Here is a 20,323-nt window from a genome sequence, read left to right as displayed (position 1 = left end):
AGATCTACATATTGAAGTTTCAAATGCTCTCCCTAACCCTTTGTTGGCTTGAGGCTCTCCCCTCAGGAACTGCAGGAACTCCTGGTGCCGCCTGGGCCGATGGATTGGACGCCCCAGCTCCTCCGTTCCTGCCCAGCCACTGGGGCCGTGTCCAGTGGTGGCACTGCCAGCCCTGCAGGTGAAGTGGGAAGGGCCTTTGCAGGTCTTGTGGGTCACATTTATAGCAGGTAAAGTTGCAGAAAAAGGACCTGGGGTCTGTTATTCTTGAGTTCAGAAAGCTCCTTTTGATTGGTGAGCAGGACAAAGTGGATCCTTCAGAGTTCCCATCCGTGTTTGTGTCTCAGCCTGTGTTAGGATTCAGGGCTGTCAGTTGTTGTCACTGAGGAGTCAAACTGTGCTTTAATTAAGGAGACCCTGGCCTGATGGCCCAGTGTCAAGGCAAAAGGGGGAATGATGTCTGAGTGTTGAGATGTAACAAGGGCTAATCTTTTTTGCAGTGGGATGGAGCCTGGAAAGTGCACAGAGCTGAGCCCAGGGATGTAAAGGGACCAAGCAAGGGAGGTGAAGAAAGAAGGAAGAAGGGAAGTGAGGCAGCAGGCAAGCAGCACCAAGTTGCTGTGTAAGCAGGTGAGTTGTGTTGAGGTTCCTCAGGCAGGCACTGAGGACTTGGAGGGCTCCAGCCAGAGCAGACCTGGGAAGGCCCTCGGTGAAGCCCCTTGGAAACCTTCTAAGGGTGGGTGTGTATGGTGATAAGTGTTGGGAAATGTCCTGAATGTGGAACAGGAATTCAGGGAAGGAAAATAAATCCTCTCCTAATGCTGCCATATCAGCTGCACTGGAGACCCCTCTGTGTGCCCTTTGGGAGCTGATTGTCAAGGCACCTGGTGGGCTGGGATAATTCAATATCATAGAAATAAAAGGTTGCCTGGCTTATAAAAATTGTAAATTGAGTCTTAGAGGCTTCTTTGAAGAGCTGATTTCAGGCAGCAGAATTGCCCCCCAGGAGGGACTCTGTGCCTGCTCTCCCGTGGCTCCAAGGGATCTCTGGCCCTTCACGCCGGCACCGAGATTTTCTCGGGAAGGGCCTCAGATCCCCGGACCAGTCTGGGACACAGGCAAGATCCCCCTGCAGTTTAGGACCAAATTGGCCCCTGGAGGGACAGTGCTGTTGGTGCCCCCCGGGTTGGGGCACCCCGAGGACTCCAGCGCGCACCGAAAGGATTATTCGGGGAGATCCTCGGGGTGCCCGGCCCTGGGGAGCTCAAAGCAAGGTCCCTGCCATGGATTCAGGCATTGCTGAGAGTATCCCAGGGGTCCCTGTCCCTGCTAGACAGGGAGCTCTCTAATGGGCTGTAATTGGGTTCTAAAAGTGGTGCTCCAAGTGCCAAAGAAGTGTGGGATTGGGATTAAGAAATGAGCAGTGAGGGTGCAATTGGCTGTTTTCTCTGGAATGTGACTGTGAGAGCTGCAGGAGTGCCAGGTGTGTGTTCCAGTCCCCAGCATTTGGTTTGCACATGTCCTGCTCAGACACAAGAAAAATTTCCTGTGTCCTGAACACAGCAGAATGAGAATTATGGACTGGCAGTGTTGAAGTGATTGGTGTGACAGGGGTCAAACTGGGAAAACATTGGGGAATTCCTGAGTTTGTCTCTTTGCCAAACTCACCCAAACCTGTGCTAGGAAGAGATTGATTGGGAAAGTTGAGACAGAAATGCAATTGAAAACTGGGTCTATTGACACTGTAATTGCTGAAACTAAATGTGTCCAAGCAGCAGCTCTTGTTGTGCAGGGAATAACTCCTGTCAGCAGCAAGGCCCCCACTGAAGTGGCAGCTGCAGTTGTTCCTGTGGTGTGGGCCAGTGGAGCTGCAGGAGAGTGGAAGAGGGCAGAACCTGTAGGTATTACCCCTGATGTGGGATCTCTCCAGGTAAGGCCAACCCAGTATCCTTTAAAATCAGAATGCCAGACTGGATTGGTTGCAGGAACAGCTGAATTTGCTCCTCCTGGTTTGCTTGTGGAAGGTGAATGCAAGAACCTGCCAAGAAAAGCAATGGCCAAGGGGATTGATTAGTGCAGGACCTGAGAGAACCCCTGTGACAGCCTCGAGCAGTTTCCAGTATAGGTTTGAAAAGATGACCTTTGCTGCCTCTCCTTGATCAAGGAAAGCCAAGATACCTTTGCTTTTGCAGGAGAAAATCTGGAAATCGGGCAGGAAGAAGAGAAGCCCCCTGACTCCTCCCTGAGCCCCAGACAGCCCATGAACTGCCTTGCTGGGAATGGTGGGACGGGCTGGACTCTGCATTGCTCCCTCGGGATGTGTGGTAAGACTGTTACGGCAACTTTTTGAATAGATGGTGCAAGGGCAGCCTTTAAGCAGCTGAAGCATTCCCTGAGGAGAGCTCTGGGTCTAGCAGGTGTGTCAGAACTGTTGGAAGCATCTTTGGTGGGGAGGGCAAACAAAGGACAAGGTGTGCAGTGACCCCCCTGAGAAGGGACTTTGTGTTAATGGCATCCCTGCAAGGGAGCTCTGTGGGCTGTTCCCCCTGTAGGGCAGGTGACAATCCCAGCTCCAGGGATGGGAAAAACGGTTAAAAGGGAGCCCCAAAAGCTGGAAATGCTCCTGGAGGCTCTTGGCAAAGAGAGTTTGCTGAGTTCCCCCTGACAGAAGGACAGTGATAGCTTTTGAGTGCTGCTAGATCCTTTGAATAGGTAGCCTTGAGTGTGTCCTTGTTGCCCCAGTAGGCCTTGTCCACCTCCCCATCTTCCAGGAGATCTACATATTGAAGTTTCAAATGCTCTCCCTAACCCTTTGTTGGCTTGAGGCTCTCCCCTCAGGAACTGCAGGAACTCCTGGTGCCGCCTGGGCCGATGGATTGGACGCCCCAGCCCCTCTGTTCCTGCCCAGCCACTGGGGCCGTGTCCAGTGGTGGCACTGCCAGCCCTGCAGGTGAAGTGGGAAGGGCCTTTGCAGGTCTTGTGGGTCACATTTATAGCAGGTAAAGTTGCAGAAAAAGGACCTGGGGTCTGTTATTCTTGAGTTCAGAAAGCTCCTTTGGATTGGTGAGCAGGACAAAGTGGATCCTTCAGAGTTCCCATCCGTGTTTGTCTCCGCCTGTGTTAGGATTCAGGGCTGTCAGTTGTTGTCACTGAGGAGTCAAACTGTGCTTTAATTAAGGAGACCCTGGCCTGATGGCCCAGTGTCAAGGCAAAAGGGGGAATGCTCTCTGAGTGTTGAGATGTAACAAGGGCTAATCTTTTTTGCAGTGGGATGGAGCCTGGAAAGTGCACAGAGCTGAGCCCAGGGATGTAAAGGGACCAAGCAAGGGAGGAGAAGAAAGAAGGAAGAAGGGAAGTGAGGCAGCAGGCAAGCAGCACCAAGTTGCTGTGTAAGCAGGTGAGTTGTGTTGAGGTTCCTCAGGCAGGCACTGAGGACTTGGAGGGCTCCAGACAGAGCAGACCTGGGAAGGCCCTCGGTGAAGCCCCTTGGAAACCTTCTAAGGGTAGGTGTGTATGGTGATAAGTGTTGGGATTGTCCTGAATGTGGAACAGGAATGCAGGGAAGGAAAATGAGCCCTCCTGTAATGCTGACCCCTCCCATCAGCTGCAGTGGAGACACCTGTGTGTGCCCTTTGGGAGCGGATTGCCAGGACCCCCGTGGGGCTGGGATCATGGCAGGGTGTTGTAAGCAAGGAATGCCTGGTTTCCAAAACTCACCAATTGAGTCTTAGAGGCTTCTTTGAAGAGCTGATTTCAGGCAGCAGAATTGCCCCCCAGGAGGGACTCTGTGCCTGCTCTCCCGTGGCTCCAAGGGATCTCCGGCCCTTCACGCCGGCACCGAGATTTTCTCGGGAAGGGCCTCAGATCCCCGGACCAGTCTGGGACACAGGCAAGATCCCCCTGCAGTTTAGGACCAAATTGGCCCCTGGAGGGACAGTGCTGTTGGTGCCCCCCGGGTTGGGGCACCCCGAGGACTCCAGCGCGCACCGAAAGGATTATTCGGGGAGATCCTCGGGGTGCCCGGCCCTGGGGAGCTCAAAGCAAGGTCCCTGCCATGGATTCAGGCATTGCTGAGAGTATCCCAGGGGTCCCTGTCCCTGCTAGACAGGGAGCTCTCTAATGGGCTGTAATTGGGTTCTAAAAGTGGTGCTCCAAGTGCCAAAGAAGTGTGGGATTGGGATTAAGAAATGAGCAGTGAGGGTGCAATTGGCTGTTTTCTCTGGAATGTGACTGTGAGAGCTGCAGGAGTGCCAGGTGTGTGTTCCAGTCCCCAGCATTTGGTTTGCACATGTCCTGCTCAGACACAGGTCCAACTTGCTCAGTCTTTAACCCAAGAGAGGGAGAATTAAGGACTGGCAGTGTTAAGGTGATTGGTGTGAGAGGGGTCAAACTGGGAAAACATTGGGGAATTCCTCAGTTTGTCTGTTGGCCAAACTCAGCCAAACCTGTGCTAGGAAGAGATGGACTGGAGTCTCTGATCCCCTGGGCAGTTGTCCTGCATGACCTGGGAGCCTCTGGGATTAGACTGGCCTGGGCAGACAGGGAGCAGTTTGTCCTGTGGAGCTGGGCTGGGTTTGTTGAGGATGCCTTGGGAGGCAGGGCTGGGGAGGCTCCTGTGTTGGCTGTAGTGGTGGAAGGTTGTAGCAGCAGGGCTGGAGCCTTCGCCCTCCTGCTCCCCCCGTGAGCCCCGACGGGCCCGTGCCCTTGGCAATGGAGGGCCCCCATTGCTGAGTCAGCGGTTCCGGGGGCCAGGAGGGATGGGATCAGGATGCCGAGCTCCGCCCAGGGCCAGGGCTGCCAGTGTTCAACCATGGAGGGAACTGAAAGCACAGTGAGATGGAGGCCAAGCTGCAGCACAGGGATGGGTGAGAAAAGACCCTGGTCCTCAGGTGGAGCTTTGAATTCCCTGGAAAAATGGATCCTGTCAGATGGATCAGGCCCTTGTGGGTGCTGGAGCAGAGGCCTCTGTCATTTATGGTCACCCTGAAAGGTTGCAAGGACAGCAAGTTCTGACTGCAGGATGAGGTGGCAAACAAAGTGAAGTGGTCCAGAGAAAAGCTGAGGCTAAAATTGGTCCTGTGCCAGAGCAGCCTCGTGCAGTGCTTGTTGCTGTCCCTGAGTGTCCCATTGCAGTGGACATTTCCAAGGGTGCCTTGTGCTGGGGAGCACTGGGGCAGTTCCCTTTCCCTGGGCAGGGCAGGTAGGGCACGTTTCCCCCCTCGAGGGTGGCTCCACAGTCCCCCCCTGTGCCCTGGGAGCGTGGCAGAACACCTGGACCCACTGTCCTTGCCAGAGAGGGCACAAGGGATGGTTGGATGGGTGAGGGACTGGTTCAGGGAGTACAAGCACCATTACAATGAGTAGGGCAGCCCATGGAAAGGAAGGGGGGGAGTTAATCCAGACAAAATCCAAGCACCTGCCCAACCTGTGATATTTTTAGGAACTCAGTGGTGCTGTGCTCCCCAGGAAGTATTGCCCAGGACTAGGCAGGAGACTTCAGGCTCTGTCACCCCCAGAGCAAGGTGGCAGCCCAGCAGTTTATTGGTTGGTTTGGCTTTTGGTGACAACAAGATTGGGACCAATCCTTGGCCTGGGCCATGAAGTCCCAGGACAGATCTGTGAGTTTGAGTGGGAAATGAGCAGCAGGGAGGGTTGGAACCAGCTCAGGGAGCAATTCAACAGGCTCTGGACCTGTGGCCAATATGAGCCAGAGAGGGGGAACTAAAGGATCCTGCCAGTGGTAATGGTGTCAGTTGTAGCCTCTGGCAGAAGTAGGGTAGGAAGGAGTGCCTTTAGGATTTGGGAATAGGAAGTTACTGGAAGCCAGCCCAAGGTAGCCCCCGTTGGAGAAGTGGCTCTGAGTATGTTCTTGGGCTTTAGTGGCAACTCAACAAATGATAAGAGGGCCTGAAATCCCCAGAAGGCCGTGGGTACAAAGCTCCTCCAGGGTGCACAGGCCAGGCCCTGCTCAGGAAGGCAGCACCATGGACTGGAGATGGTGGATCCAAGCCAGAGCCAGAGCAGGGGGCGGGGCAGGAGCGAGGCCTCGGGAGGGAGTTGCCACTGGCCCTGTGGTTGAAGCAACAAGTGTAGATCCCCTGGACAGTGAGCACGAATCACTGGGAAATGGGGAGAAGCCCCAGAGCAAGTGCTGGGAGCAGAGGGGGAGCATGCATGGCTCACTGCTGGGTCAGCCCCATCTGTCAGTGGGAAGCACTTTGGGAAAGCAGGAGCTTATAACCCGTGCCAGAGGGAGTTTGAAGTCACGAAGGGGGGAGGCAAAAGTAGTCCAGGTGCTGAGTGAGACACTGTACCTGTGGGAACGAAACAGGAAGAACTAGGGCAGTGTCAGGTTTGTAGGGATTTGGGGTCAGTTGGCAGTGGTTTGGCTACTTGGCTCCCAAGTGACACCATCACGGGATTAGTGATTAAATGCAGACAAGGAAAATGGGAATATGTTTGTGTGAATAAATGTTAGTGGAGGGAATGATATTGCCATGTTGTAGCTTGATATCTTACAGAAACTGTGGATCCTGGCCATCCTCAGAGCCCTTGTGGTCCCTCTGGGCGATGCTGCTGGCCCGGGCAGTGCCCTGGAAAAGGTGCCTGGGTGGGGTGACTTGGTTTGATTTGGATGGAGATGGAAAAGCAGCTCCCAAACAGGCCCCCAGGCCAAGGTGACCCGGGAAGCAAGTGGCCCTTGCCCAGGGGTCAGTCTCCCTTTGTGCCCGGGGCACTCTCTGGCAGGGCCGGGGGCTGTCGGGCTCATTGTGGGGGCGGCTGTTGGTGCCCTCAGTGGGATTGGATGGATGTGATTCCAGGGGCTGGGAGCACTGTGGCCATGCAGGGCTGGAGTTTCCCTTATGGTGCTGGCTCCGGGGGGTCTCCCTGGCATCGTTGTCCCCCTGGGTGAGCGGTGCCAGTCCCAGCCACAGTGTCACAGCAGCAGGGCCGTGCCCTGGGCTCTGCCTGCTGGGCTGTTCTGGGTCAGTGCTGCCAAAAGAGCAAAGGGATCAGCTTGGGCAGGGGATGGCACAGTTGGGCATCATCCTCCCGAGGAGAATATTGGTCCAACTGTTGGGTACCTGCTGCCTGTGTCCTGCAGCCCAACATCATCAGGATAACAGAATTCCTTTCCCCACTCTGATTCCAGTGCTCCCATCTTGGCCCAGGCAGCGAGGCTGGGGGGACACGGGGCTGGGAGGAACAGGAGCTGGTATTGGATTTGTAGGCAGTGGAGACATGGAATTGTTTGGTAACCAATGGCAAAGAGCTGGGCCAGGTGTATCCCGAGTGCTGAATTTAGGAGCACAAGGGATGCCCACTGTATTTACCCCCCACCCTTCACTCCAGAATGTGATGGGGAGTTTGGGCAGCTCTCTAATGGTTCCCCAAGATGTAATTGTTGTGCACCGGGGAACACCAGTAACTTAGGAACTGGGCTGAGTGCACATGACATGGTGTGTATATTGTACTACAAAGAAAGGAGGTACAGAAGGACTTAATGAGTACCAGTGAACTGCTCTGGAGGGCTGTATTCACATCCTGGACTGCAAAAATTAACTGGATTTTGTCTCCTGAATTGCTGCAGTGCACCAACTGATATCGTGCTGGAAAAATAACCCACTTCAATGTAAGTAAACCAGGGGTTTCTTTGGATGTAAACACAAATTTCAAATTTGCAGGGCAATAATAAGACTTGATCACCAAATGCAAACAGTAACTATAGGGGTCAACTAGTGACCTTTGGGCATCAGGTAGAACAAGTCTCTGCTCACCACTGGTGGGACATATTTACAGGATTCTCACCATCTGCTACAAAGTTTTTGAACACTTTAATCCATCCACTGATTAAATCAGTAATTATACTGATTTTATGAACAAAATGGAGTTGTTGTCTCTGGGATCAATTATAAGAAGTTGTTTCTCCCGTGTCTCTGCCCTGCCCAGGGATCAAAGGACCGAAGGAAAGGATGAGAAGTTGGCTGAGAATTGAGCCCCGGGGCTGCTGGCCCTGAGGAGCAGGGTAAGGGCTGGGTGTGCTCAGGGGCCCTGGCTAAAGGCTGCAGGTGCAGTGGGTGTGTGCTGGGCCAAGGCAGCCAAGGTGTGTGCAGCTGTTCCGTGCCCTCCAGCCTTGGCCCCGCCGGGGCGCCTGCCCAGCGCTCCAGGGGTGGCCAACGGGGAGCTCACGGAACCTGCCCGTGCCCACGGCCCCACAGTGCCAGGCCTGGCCTAAAGCCGGCTTTGTTGGGCACAGCCTGGCCAGCGGGACCCCCTTGGAGCCGCCCCGCAGCCTCCCCTGGGGTGGAGGCACCCGCAGGAATTGTCCCGGGGCCGGAGCCTGCGGGATCGGCTGCCCCGGGGCTGCCGTGTGGGCTGGGGGGGAGCGGGAGGGGGCCGGGGGGGGGCATTTCTGCTGAGCCACAGTTCTGCCTTGCTCATTGCCTTTTGTATCCCCTAAATCTGTAGCCCGTGTGCTGGACTGTGTTTAGGCTGTTCCTGTTATTCCATGACTGGGGAGGAGTTGTTTTCTGGAGTGCCCTGTCTGTCAGCAAAACACCAGGCCCAAAGGATCCTGGCAAGTGCAGCCCTGGAAGAGTCAGGAATACTCAAAAATGCACCAGTTCTCAGGAAGTACAACTTTGTAAAACATTGATGAAGCTGAAATTCCGCAGCCTTGAGCTGTTGGCTCCCAAATGCTAGTGGAGGGAGAGGCAGAAAATGCCACTGCTGCTGGGGCTGAACTGTCTGCAGTGACTGGGCAGGGCTTGGCCCTGATGCCTGAGTGCATCTTTAGGATAGATCCCAACTGTCAGCCCTGGCTCCATCCCTTGAGAAGATGGTGCTCCTGCAAGCCCAGCTGCTGTGCTGGTGGTCCTGGGGGCACCCCTTGCCCTGGCCTGCTGTGAAGGTGTTTGTGTTGCAGCTCAATAAAGTCCCTTTCAGTGGTGACTGTGTCATTTTGGTGTCAGTTCCTCTCCCCTGCTCCAGTGGCTGCATCACTGGCTTGTGCCTAAAGGAACTCTTCCCCTGCAGCAGTTCCCTGCTGCTCTCAGACAGGGTGGAGCTGAGGCCTCTGAGCCAAGGGAAAAAGGATCCATCCAAGGCAGGCCTGTGCTCACCTCCTGCCTCCCTCCAGCCTCCCGTGTTTCCAGTTCCCCTCCCTGCTGGACACACAGCCTGTTCCCAAACAACCCCTGGTCCTGTTCTCTCTCCGTGTCTCCCCTCACAACTCCCCTCCTCTAATCTAATCTCCAGCTGCCCAGGCCCCTGTTTTTGAGGGGCATTCCCGGGCTGCTGCCACCCCGTTCTTTATAAATGAGGTGCCAAGAGCCCCAAGTGCAGAGAGGTCTGCAGGGAATCAGTGCCAAGAGCTGCCCGTGCCTGCCTGTGTTCCTGCAGTTCTCCTTCCTGTTCTCCCTGGGCTGGAGAGACCTGCCTGCCCTGTGTTTATTGGAGCAGAGGGATGGGATTACATTTGTCCAGAAGGTTTGTTCACAGACATGTTTTCTGACAGGCAGTGCCATTTTCCTTTTGCCTTTCCCAAGTTTTTCCAAGTGCTGCCCAGCACGGGGATCCGTGTGCTGGGACAGTGATTGGCAGCAGGAAGGGGAGCCTTGGCCTCACCTGCCCAGCTCAGGTGGGTGGCACAGAATTGGGGTGGGCTGGCAAGGCATGAACACATTTCTGAGTTCTGGAGTGCCTTGAATCCTTTCCCTGTCAGGTTTCTCTCCCTCATTTCCTGGGCTCCATCGTCCCAGGTGTCTCTGTCCAAAGTCCAATGGCAGAGGATTGACTGACTCCCAAGGGGGGTTTGGAATGAAAAGGGTTCTGTTCAAATGGGGCAAGGAATGCAGTAAGAAAGATGAGCCTCCTTTTAGTGCCTGAAACAGGTAGGAATAAAAATGCTGGAAAAGGCCACGTTTCATTTGTTGTCCCCCCTGGATTTTTCATGGCTAAAACTCTAGTGAGCAACTGAACAGAAGGGTGAAGGGCAGGAGCCTTTGACTTGCCCAGTGCCCTTAATTGCCTTGTTCTCCTCTCTTCCAGGCCAGGCCAAAGCCCTGATCCAGCCCAGCTCTGCCAAGTGCCCTGGGCTGGGAGCAGCCAAAGGCAAGAGGCTGCAGCCCCGCCGGCCGGGCTGGGGGCTCCTGGTGCTGCCCGTGGGGTGGGGTAAGTCACAGGGACACCTTTCTCTCCTCCTGGTGTTGGCATTTGCTCCCTGGGCACTGGATGTGTAAGGAAGGAGGGAGCAGCAGGGAAGGGCAGTATTTCCAAACTGTCTGAATGTTGCCCCCAGGTCTGGGATGGAGCAGCCAGGGGGGTGGTTGGGTTTGGCCTGGGCCGGTCAGGATCAGCCAGAAAGGACCCACCAGACCCTGAACCCTCACTGGACACGTCCAGCCCCTCAAGTCATTAATTTTCAGTAGAGGACAAAGTATTGGTACTTGCTTCTGATCTGTGGAGAATTTCCTTTGGAATGATCAACCAGAGAGTGTATCAGTGCAAAGCATCTCTTTGGGTCTTTTGTTTGTTTGTTTGTAATTTCCTCTCTGGCTTCAATGAGTTTGGTGTGCTCCTGTTAAGGAAGCAGCCTGTTTTTACCTTGAAATTTGGGGTGGTTTGGTTTGTTTAGGGTTTTTCCCCCACTGACTCGGGCCTTCCATGCATAGTCCGTGTTGTCCCGCAGGACTGCTTTGGTTCTGGGTCAGAGAGAGAGAAGGGAAGTGGCTTTTCCTCACCTGGAATGTTTCCAAGCAGAAGTGGGGTGTTGTCCTGCCCCTCCCCAAAGCACTGCAGGCACCTGGGAGTAGCTCAGGGCTGGCCCAGTTCTCTGAGACAGACCCATGGGGGAGAGGTTTAAGTATTAATCACATCTCTGGTGTGACTTGGTTGTAAGGATTGGGTCCTACAGTCCCAGGGTGTTAAGGAAAACAAGGAACTTCTGTTCTTCCTGGCAAACCTTCTGCTATTGCATGTGCAGTGTTTGGGTTCTGTTGTCTGAGTTCCTGTCCAGGATCTTTCTAAGAGAACCTGTTAGAAATTTAGAGGTAGGATTAGAATTTGGGTCTGTTGCCTACCCAACTGCCTCCAAGTCCTGATGGACTGGAGTGATGAGTGCTCTCAGCACAGGTTATTTCTTCACATTGTGTGGCTTTCCCTCAGCTGTGGGTGAGGAATTGTGCAAGCAAGGCCTGTGTGCCCGTGGGTGTCTCCCGTGGGTGTCCCTGTGGCAGGGCTGGGACAAGGACTCGTGCAGGGACCCAGCTGGCACTGGAGCTGCTGCCACTCTGAGCCACTGCCAAGGGCTGGGGAGAGACCATCTGGGAGGCTGTTCCCGGGATTCCATTGGAGCTGGATCTCCCTCCAGCTGCAGCAGCCAGGGGAGGGTTCTTCCTTGTCCAGCCCAGTGGCTTCTGCTCAGGCTGGCCCAGAGTGGGGCTGGGGCAGGTTCTCCAGGGAACTGGAGCCAGCCCTGAAGGGGCCCTGGAGAGCAGGAGCTGCAGGGACTGAGGTTTGCAAAGCTGGGCTGAAGTTTGTCAAAGCAGCAGAAGATTGTCATTCCTGTGGGTCTGTGGAGTCCCTGTTGGTGCCCAAGAGAACTGGGTCAGACTGGCTTTGTGGTCCGAGAGCTGCCCCCCTAAATGTGGCAGGCTGTGTGTGCTGGCAATGAAGTGCTAGCCCAGAGGCTGATGGTTTCTGTCTCCAGGGATGCCCAGGACGCTGCTAATCCCCAGGGATCTGCTCTGGGTCCAGGCTGTCCGTGCTGGAGGGCCCTGGTGGCTGCAGTCCCTGAGCCCGCAGAGACAGAGAGAGCCCCGGCCCGAGTGGCCTTTGGCCCCTTGTCCTGAATTTGGGGTGAGCCTGGGAGCGTGTGGAGGGTGAGAATGAGGGCTGTGCTTCCAATGCATCATCCCTGGGAAGATCCTGTTGTTCCAGAGCGCTGGGGACAGTTTGGGCTTGGCAGCTTCAGAGCTGGGTTGGAGCAGCCCCTGAAAAGAATCGGGAGAGTGGAGCTTTGTCCCAGTGGTGCTTTCACGCCCCACTGGACAGTCTGGGCTTTGTGTTTGAGGTTGTCCTGTATTTGCTCTGCAGAAAATGTGCCCTTCCCAATTCAGCCCAGCAGATCCCGAGGGCTCTGACAGGAATATTTGTTCTTTCCTTCCCTTTGGGATAACTTTCTCCAAACTGCCAGGAGCAATTCCTTAATTTCTGCTGGAGAAAACCAAGTGTCAGAGGCAGTTTGCCAAGGAGGCCAGAAGTGTCTTTGGGGCAGAGAGTGCTGCCAGCTGCGTGTGCCTGTCCCCAGCCTGGCACTGCCCACAGGGACACACGGGGCACTGACCATTAGAGGGAACAAACCCACTGCCTGCCAGAGGGTTTGTCCTGGGCCATCAGGCCTTGGGCAGGAATTGGACTGGGCAACTCCATCAGCTGCTCTTCCCCCACAAAGCCCCATCCCCTGGGCATTAATGACGTGCCCTGTGCCCACCGCTCCCTGTTCACCCAACTGAAACCAAAGCAAGGCTTGCTTTGCTGTGAACAACTTAAAGGAACTTTAAAACAAAATAAATCACTTTTTTCTTCTCTTTTTTTTTTTCTTTTAGATGCTGGAATTGCCTCTCTGGCTGTGTGCTGAGCTCTGGCTGCAGGGGACTGTCAGGCCTTGGTGGCTGTGAGTTCCTGTTCTTCTCCCTGGGAAACTGGAAAGAGTTATTCCTTGGATTGCAGAAATGTTTTCTGAAACCTGTCCCCTTCTTTGTGCCTTTTGCTGACAGATCTTCTCTTTCTGCCTTTGCATGTACAGCTGTTCCCTGATGTCCATTCACTGGCCTGAATTCCTTGCAGCTCCCAGCTGGGGAAACCTGGGAGAACATGGCAGGGACAGAGGTGACATTTGTAGCTGCAAACTTGGGATAATTTCGAGGGGACCCAGCAACTGTTTCTGAAGGAAAAGGTGAGGTGCTGCAGAGGGGAGGGAGGTGGCATTTTGGAGGGGTCCCACTGAGGGGGGAGTGGAGAGCCTGGGGCTGGAGTGTGAGTTCTTAAACAGGGAAGAAGGGAAGGATGCTTGGGAGGGAAACACTCAGGGAATGTGTAGGGATGGAAGGGAAATTTGGGGCGTCAGGAAGAGAAAATGGGTGATGTAGAGGAAGGGAAATGTTGGGTGTAAGAGTTGATCTCATCTGTAGAGAACAGAAGGAACATTTAGAGATAAAGTGAGGCAGTCAGTGGTGGGCAGGTAGGGAAAATTTGTGTTTGTAAAATTTCAGGTCACCTGTAGCAGAGAGGATGTACCTCCTGATGGACACTGAGGCAGTCAGCAATGGGCAGGAGGGGGGGAAACCTTTGGGGGTAAAACTTGAGGTACCGTCCAGGGCAGAGACTGAATAATTTGAAGGATAAATGAGGTACTCAGTGGTGGACAGCTGGGGAGTGTTTTAGGGTAAACTTGGGGTAGCCCACAGGGTAGAGAATGAACATGTATTTGTACAGAACAGGTGATTACATGTGGGTAGGTAAGGAGAATTTTGGGAGTAAAATCTGGGCAATCTGTAGCAGAGAGAATGAATACCTTGGGGTAAAGTGAGGCAGTCAGTGTTGGGCAGGTAGGGAAAAATTCTGTTTGTAAAATCTGAAGTCACGTGGAGCAGAGAATGTACATCCTGAGGTAAACTGGGGTAATCAGTTGTGGACTCGTAGGGAAAACCGGGGGGGGAATATCTGAGGTAATCTGCATGGTAGAGAATGAATATTGAGAGATGAACATGAGGTACTCAGTGGAGGACTTGTAGGGAAAATTGTGGGGGTCAAATCTGTGGGGATTAAAAAGGAGGTTGATTCTCTCCAGGGCAGGGAATGAACACATTGAGGTAACCTGAGGTGATGAGTGGTGAGAGACACAGAAAACTGTGGGTGTTAAAGTTCAGGTAATGTGCTGGGAAGAGAAGGAACCTGTTGAGGTAAAGATGAGGCACTCGGTGGCAGACAGGTCTGGAGAGGTTTGAGATAAGCTTGAGGTGTCTGTGGGTTGCAGAATGACCCTCTGTAGGTACAAACGTCCTGGTCAGGCGTGGACAGGTAAGGCAGATGTTGGGAGTAAAATGTGGGGCAATCTATCCCAGAGAGAATGACCATTATGGGGTGACCTGAAGCAGTCAGCCGTGGGCAGGGAGGGAAATATTTGGGGGTAAAACTTGAGGTAATGTCAAGGGTAGAGACTGAATATTTTGAAGGATAAATGAGGTACTCAGTGGTGGACAGTTGGGGAGTGTTTTTAGGGTAAACTTGGGGTAGCCCCGAGGTTAGAGAATGAACATGTATTTGTACAGAGGAGCTGATTACATGTGGGTAGGTAAGGAGAATTTTGGGAGTAAAATCTGTAGCAGAGAGAATGAATAACTTGGAGTAAAGTGAGGCAGTCAGTGTTGGGCAGGTAGGGAAAAATTCTGTTTGTAAAATTTGAGGTCACGTGGAGCAGAGAATGTACATCCTGAGGTAAACTGGGGTAATCAGTTGTGGACTTGTAGGGAAAATTACAGGGGTAAAGCTTGAGGTAATGTCCAGGACAGAGAACGAATATTTTGAGTTAAAACTCTGGGGCTTTTGAATGAGGTTACCTCTGTACGCTCCTAAACATTCACTGGTCAGATGATGTGACCAATCCATCTGTTCTAGAACAAGCAGCAGTCCCAAGCATTGAGGCCATGTTGCTGAGAACACAGCTGCACTGGGCAGGACACGTCTCCAGGATGAAGGACCAACCACCCCCTCCCTAAGATCCTGCTCTGTGGTGAACTTGCCACCGGCTGCCACAAGAGAGGAGCCCCGAAGAGAAGACACAAGGTCTCCCTGAAACAACATCTCAGCCTTGGCCATATTGATCATCATAACTGGTCTGCTCTGGCCTCCAGTCGGGAGGTCTGGAGACACAGCATCTCTGACGCTGCTGATGCCTTTGAGAACGCAGCAGGATCACCCTGAGGAGAAAAGACACCGCAGAAAGAACCGTGTCTTGCAGAATATACCACCTAAGGAGTCTCTCTGCTGTGCCTTTTGCAACCGGTCGTGCCTGTCTAATATTGGCCTTTTTAGCCACCAGCACGCTTGTGACAAAGGTGGGTAGAGCCCTTCCCAAATCTTCGTTCGGGAAGCCTGGCCATGATCTCCAGGGGACAGAAAGGACATCAGGAGGTCAACTGAGGGAATCAGTGGTGGCCAGGTGGGGACATTTAGGGCAGAAATCTTTGAGGTCATCTCCAGGGTCCAGAATGAATCCTGAGAGGTGCAGAGGAGGCAACCAGGAGTGGACACTCCAGCAGGCCCAGAGAGGATTCTGGGGGTAAAATGTGTGGCAGTGTCTGGCAGAGAGAATGAACCTTTTGGGATCAACTAAGGCAGTCATCAGTGGACAGGTAACACTTGAGAACCTCTCCAGGGTGGAGAATAAATATTTGGAGGTCCAAAAGAGGTAATCAGGAGTGTGCAGTAGGGAAGACTCTGGGGGTTAAAAAGAAGGTAATCTCTAGGGAAGAGAATGACTCTTTTGTGTTCAAGAAGAGGTAATCAGGAGTGGGCTGGAAGGGGAAAGTTTAGGGGTTAAAAAGGAGGTTGATTCTCTCCAGGGCAGGGAATGAACACACTGAGGTAACCTGAGGTGATGAGTGGTGAGAGACAGAGAAAACTGTGGGTGTTAAAGTTCAGGTGATCTGCTGGGAAGAGAAGGAACCTGTTGAGGTGAACTGAGGGTCTCTGCAGTGGCCAAGCAGGGAAATGTTGGGCTGAGTCCTGAGTTGCTCCTGTGTGGGTGGCTGCAGCGAGGCCGAGCCCTGGCCCTGATTTGCCAGCCATGGGCAGGGGGCTCTGTGCCAGCCGGGGGAGCAGCGGGGCCCCCGTGGCAGAGAGGGCAGGGGGGCTGTGGAGCTGCCCCGGGGGGAGCGGGGGGGGCCTTTCCTGGGCCGCCTCCAGCCCCCTCGATCCCCGGGGCTGCGCTGCCACCCAAGGCTGTTTGGGGCAGAGAGTGCTGCCAGCTCTGTGTGCCTGTCCCCAGCCTGGCACTGCCCACAGGGACACACGGGGCACTGACCATTAGAGGGAACAAAACCACTGCCTGCCAGAGGGTTTGTCCTGGGCCATCAGGCCTTGGGCAGGAATTGGACTGGGCAACTCCATCAGCTGCTCTTCCCCCACAAAGCCCCATCCCCTGGGCATTAATGACGTGCCCTGTGCCCACCGCTCACTGTTCACCCAACTGAAACCAAAGCAAGGCTTGCTTTGCTTTGAACAACTTAAAGGAACTTTAAAACAAAATAAATCACTTTTTTCTTCTTTTTTTTTTTTTTTTCTTTTAGATGCTGGAATTGCCTCTCTGGCTGTGTGCTGAGCTCTGGCTGCAGGGGACTGTCAGGCCTTGGTGGCTGTGAGTTCCTGTTCTTCTCCCTGGGAAACTGGAAAGAGTTATTCATTAGATTGCAGAAATGTTTTCTGAAACCTGTCCCCTTCTTTGTGCCTTTTGCTGACAGATCTTCTCTTTCTGCCTTTCAATTTACAGCCTCCTTGCAGCCCCCAGCCAGGAAAACCTGGGATAACTTAGCTGGGACAGAGGTAACATCTTAGCTGCAAACTTGGGGTAATTTCTAGTGGATACAGCCACTCTTTTTGTAGGGAAGTGTGTTTAACCACATTGGACCAAGTTGTGTTTGCACCAGCTGGAGCCAGAGGTGCCAGGCAATCCAAAGCAAACCCTGCTCAGCCTCCAAATCCCAGGGGAAGTTCTCCAAGCTGCTCATTGAGGGACTAAAGATACATTGAAATGGCACCAAGACACTACTAAGTTTCCTGGGAATCCCAGTATTGCTGTCCTAGAACTTTTAACAGCTTTTTAAGCTTTTTATGACAAGAATGGTTTTCTTCCTTTGATTGAATTCTGCAGTAGGATTTGGGGTTTCTCTGGATTCTGAATCCCTCCCAGGGCCCCTGACACTGGTCAGGAGCTGGCAGGACAAACAGAGTCAGAGCTCCTGGCAGGCACAGGGGCTTTCCCCCAGAGTGGATCCAACTGCTGCCCCCAGCCTGGCCCGGTGGGATCTGCTTTGGCTCCCGGCTTCTGCCAGAGGCAGAATGTGTTCCCTTGATTGGAATGAGGATCCCGTAGCTTCATCTCCTGGAGGTTCCCTGGGCAGCTGATCCGCTCTGCCCCGTGTCCTGCTCTCAGTTCCTGCCCAGCCAGAGCCAACTGTGCCAAGGGCACGAGCACTCCCAGCCTGGATAGGGAACGGGGGACTGGCTTGTGCACAATTCACCTAGAAAGTCAAACGAGGGGATTGTTGGAGTATCTGGCTCCTTAAGGAACCTGCTGGGAGTAGAGAAGAACTGTCCCTGGGGAAACACAAAAGGAATTGGTTGGGACTTGGATTGCCCCCTTGGGAGATGCTGGTTGCTGGGATGCAGACAATGCCCTCCCTCAGGCTGCCAAGATCTCTCAGTGCAGGGGCTTTTGCCGACAGGGCAGCACAAAATATTGTTCTCTGCGGGGGGCCCAGGTTTGGGTTCCGGTCTCAGCTTTGCAGGTTTGAATGAATTCTACCTACAGCCCGCAATTCCATGGGGAATTCCTGCTGGAACAGCCTCCCAGTGCCTCCTGGAGCCCGGCTATTCCCCCCCAGAGCTGCCGCTTTAAGGCCAGGTTTGCCGGGAAGCAGCCGCGGTTCCAGGTTTGCTCAGCGGGATCGGGACAAGGCGAGGTTGATGTTGCCCCGACTTTGCTGTTTGTAACCCTCCTGCCCCGGCCCCGCTGGTGTCCCTGGGGGGACTTGAGCGAGTTCCCTGGAATTGGGCCGATTCTCCGCCCCGGGCCAGGCTCCAGGGGATGTGTTGGCCCGGGAGAAGGCAGGGGCCGGACGCGCTCCCGGCCCGGGGCGAGGCAGCCCCTGAGCACGGGCGAGGACGTCTCTCCGGCCGGGAAGCCGCTGTCCCTTCGGAGCCTCGGGAGCGGCCCCGGCGAGTTCTTTTCCCCGAGGAAAGGGATGCACATCCCTGCCTTCAGGGCACCTCGGCTCTGCCCCACCTGTTCCAGCTGTCCACGGGTTCTGCGGTTGCGGTTGGGTCCCCGAAAAACTGCGAATTGCCTCCAAGCCCAACTTTCTCTGAGCATCCCCTTTTCTTTTCAGGCATCTCCGAGGGCTCTCGCTCGGGATTTAGTGCCGCTGAGGGCACATGGCCCTGGCTTTAAGGCTGCTGCTGGCTGCTGGGCTCCGGCTGGAAGGGCAGGGATTTGGGGCGGGCGGGACACACGCGGGGGGCGCGGGGGAGCTCTGGGAGGTGGGCCCTGGGAATGGCTGCCCGCGCTGCTCTGCAGCCCCGCCGTGCCGACACTGCCGAGGGCCGGCTGGATTCTCTGGGTCCTTCTGGGCTGGCGCTGGGGCGTGTCCAGGGCGCTGAGGCATCTCAGGGGGCCCGTCCAGAGCAGCCCCCGGCTGAGGAGCCGCGGGCAGCCCTTTGTCCGTGCCCACCGCAGTGCCCGTGGCCGGTTCCCACCCCTGGGACGTGCGTTTGGCAGACGAGCCCTGCTCGCCAGACAAATCCATCTGGTTGCCGATGGAAGCGCTGGCCCGGAGCTGCTCCAGCCCGGCTGCCACGGGCTGTGCTGGGAGTCCTGCGGCTGCGGGCGGCATTGCCTGAGCTCCGGAGCGCCGGGAGCGCCGGCAGGGCAGTGCAGGGCACAGCTCCAGGGCACATCTCCTCCATCCCCTGGCAATAGGAAGGGCAGTGCAGGGCACAGCTCCAGGGCACAGCTCCTCCATCCCCTGGTAATAGGAAGGGCAGTGCAGGGCACAGCTCCAGGGCACATCTCCTCCATCCCCTGGCAATAGGAAGGGCAGTGCAGGGCACAGCTCCTCCATCCCCTGGCAATAGGAAGGGCAGGGCACAGCTCGTCCATCCCCTGGCAATAGGAAGGGCAGGGCAGGGCACAGCTCCTCCATCCCCTGGCAATAGGAAGGGCAGGGCAGGGCACAGCTCCTCCATCCCCTCCATCCCCCTGGGTCGCTCTCTGTCGCTCCGGCCTCCTCCCGGCCCGTGTTCCCTGCCCAGCTGGGACTGCTCAGCGAGCCCCGAGAACGTTCCTGGCGGGAAGCAGGAGCCGCCGAGGGCTCCGTCCAGCTCCGGGCCCGAAAAGCGGCCCCGACCTGAGCCCCCCCCGGCATTTTGGGTTCCGAACGCTCACCTGGAGGAGACGCCCCCCCGCAGGCGGGACCAGGCGGCGACACTCGAGCAACGCCTTTGCCTCGGAGCGAGGGACCCCTCCGGGCTGGGTTGGCTCCTTTATCCCTGGAAACGAGCTCGGACGTCGCACGAGCACCTTTGCAGCCTTCGGGTGAATCCCGGACGGGGCCGGAAAACCTCCCTGAGCAGGGCAGTGATGAATTGGTGCCCGTCCCCAGCCGGGCACAGCCCAGCCGGCCGCGCTCCCCGACCCGTGGCTGCGAAGGGCTCGTGCGGGGGAGGGAGAGCTGCAGAGATTGAATAAAAGCGCATTTCCTGACTATTTCCCTGCGGTCCTTCCCTCCTTTGACTCGCGCGGCAGCGTCCGGTTGGAGCATTTCTTGGCTTCCTCTTCTGCAGCCGTTTCCCTCCCAGGCAGGACCCTCCTCGCCTGCAAATAAAAATGAAACGTTTCAGTGGGCTTTTGAAAAACCAGAGGGTTTGCCCCGGGACGGTGCGAGTTGCCGAGAAAACGGGGGAGGGAAAGGAGAGCCTCAGGTCTCACCTGGCAGGCGTCAGATGAGCTACCCCTTGTGGATGGCGGGGCAAAGAAGTGCTGTGGGACAGACAGGCAGCTCTGCTCGGGGTCCCGGAGCACGGGAGGAAGGAGGAAAGGGCTGCCCTCGTTCTTGCCTGCCCCGGCACGACCGCAGCTCCCCGCGGCTGGAGCGATGCCGTGGCCGGAGCCCCGGGGGGCACTGCGGGCGGGAACCCGCCGGGGCCGCGGGGAAGGGGCAGGCGAGCGATGTTTTCGCCGGGGGGGGCTGCGGTGGCCTCGGGGGGTGCCCGAGCTCGAGGGCTGCGACCGCACGGGGGGCACTGCGGGCAGCGCTGCGGGCCCGGCGGGATCGGGGGGTCCCGGGGGCCGGCCCGGCGTGTCCCCGCGCCCCGGCCGGTCCCAGCCCCGGCTCCGCGTCTGCACGACGAAAGCGCCGCCGTTCTGCCCTGGCCGGGCCCCGGCAGAGCCCCGGCCCGAGCGGCCCCGCCGGGCTCGGCCCCAGCGCCCGGCCCGGAGCGGCTCCTCCCGCCCGCGGCGCCGGGGCACGGGCGGCGATCCCGGTGC

At 55.8% G+C, this 20,323-nt stretch overlaps 2 protein-coding genes and 1 long non-coding RNA gene across 5 annotated transcripts; 2 read left to right on the top strand and 1 right to left on the bottom strand.

Annotated features, from left to right (window-relative positions):
- The first annotated feature begins 799 nt into the window (after positions 1-799).
- On the top strand, positions 800-8,674 carry LOC127465185 (uncharacterized). 3 transcript variants are annotated; one of them, XR_007901915.1, is made up of 7 exons: positions 800-2,093; positions 2,190-2,321; positions 2,743-2,947; positions 3,265-3,394; positions 7,589-7,630; positions 7,948-8,023; positions 8,467-8,674. It is a non-coding gene; the product is annotated as an uncharacterized LOC127465185 (long non-coding RNA). The 3 variants fall into 3 exon arrangements; XR_007901914.1 differs by lacking the exon at positions 8,467-8,674 and having other exon boundaries at positions 7,948-8,459; XR_007901913.1 differs by lacking the exons at positions 7,589-7,630; positions 7,948-8,023; positions 8,467-8,674 and having other exon boundaries at positions 3,265-5,164.
- A 641-nt stretch (positions 8,675-9,315) lies between these two features.
- On the top strand, positions 9,316-17,677 carry LOC127465186 (uncharacterized). The gene is made up of 6 exons (XM_051775695.1): positions 9,316-9,637; positions 10,048-10,170; positions 11,708-11,879; positions 16,350-16,417; positions 16,550-16,602; positions 17,591-17,677. Exons 1-6 carry the CDS (start codon positions 9,316-9,318, stop codon positions 17,675-17,677), a joined length of 825 nt encoding a protein of 274 aa, XP_051631655.1.
- Positions 16,297-20,009, bottom strand: LOC127465184 (skin secretory protein xP2-like). The gene is made up of 3 exons (XM_051775694.1): positions 19,766-20,009; positions 19,223-19,651; positions 16,297-18,940 (listed from the first exon to the last, which is right to left on the bottom strand). The coding sequence occupies exons 2-3, from the start codon at positions 19,596-19,598 to the stop codon at positions 18,195-18,197; spliced, it is 1,122 nt and encodes a 373-aa protein (XP_051631654.1). The 5' UTR covers positions 19,599-19,651; positions 19,766-20,009; the 3' UTR covers positions 16,297-18,194.
- Between the last annotated feature and the right edge of the window lie 314 nt (positions 20,010-20,323).

This window comes from Manacus candei, unplaced genomic scaffold, assembly GCF_025592945.1.
Source record: "Manacus candei isolate 608988 ecotype Guabito, Panama unplaced genomic scaffold, ASM2559294v1 h1tg000332l, whole genome shotgun sequence".
In the NCBI taxonomy this organism is placed as follows: Eukaryota; Metazoa; Chordata; class Aves; order Passeriformes; family Pipridae; genus Manacus; species Manacus candei.
This window is presented reverse-complemented; position numbering and strand designations above follow the sequence as displayed.

Coding starts and splice junctions, on each gene's coding strand:
- LOC127465186 (XM_051775695.1), top strand. CDS start 9,316: ATGAGGTGCCAAGAGCCCCAAGTGCAGAGAGGTCTGCAGGGAATCAGT. Junction 9,638..10,047: donor GCCTCACCTGCCCAGCTCAG/GTGGGTGGCACA, acceptor CCTCTCTTCCAG/GCCAGGCCAAAGCCCTGATC. Junction 16,418..16,549: donor ACTGTCAGGCCTTGGTGGCT/GTGAGTTCCTGT, acceptor TTCAATTTACAG/CCTCCTTGCAGCCCCCAGCC.
- LOC127465184 (XM_051775694.1), bottom strand. CDS start 19,598: ATGCTCCAACCGGACGCTGCCGCGCGAGTCAAAGGAGGGAAGGACCGC. Junction 18,941..19,222: donor CGGGGGGGCGTCTCCTCCAG/GTGAGCGTTCGG, acceptor TCCTATTGCCAG/GGGATGGACGAGCTGTGCCC.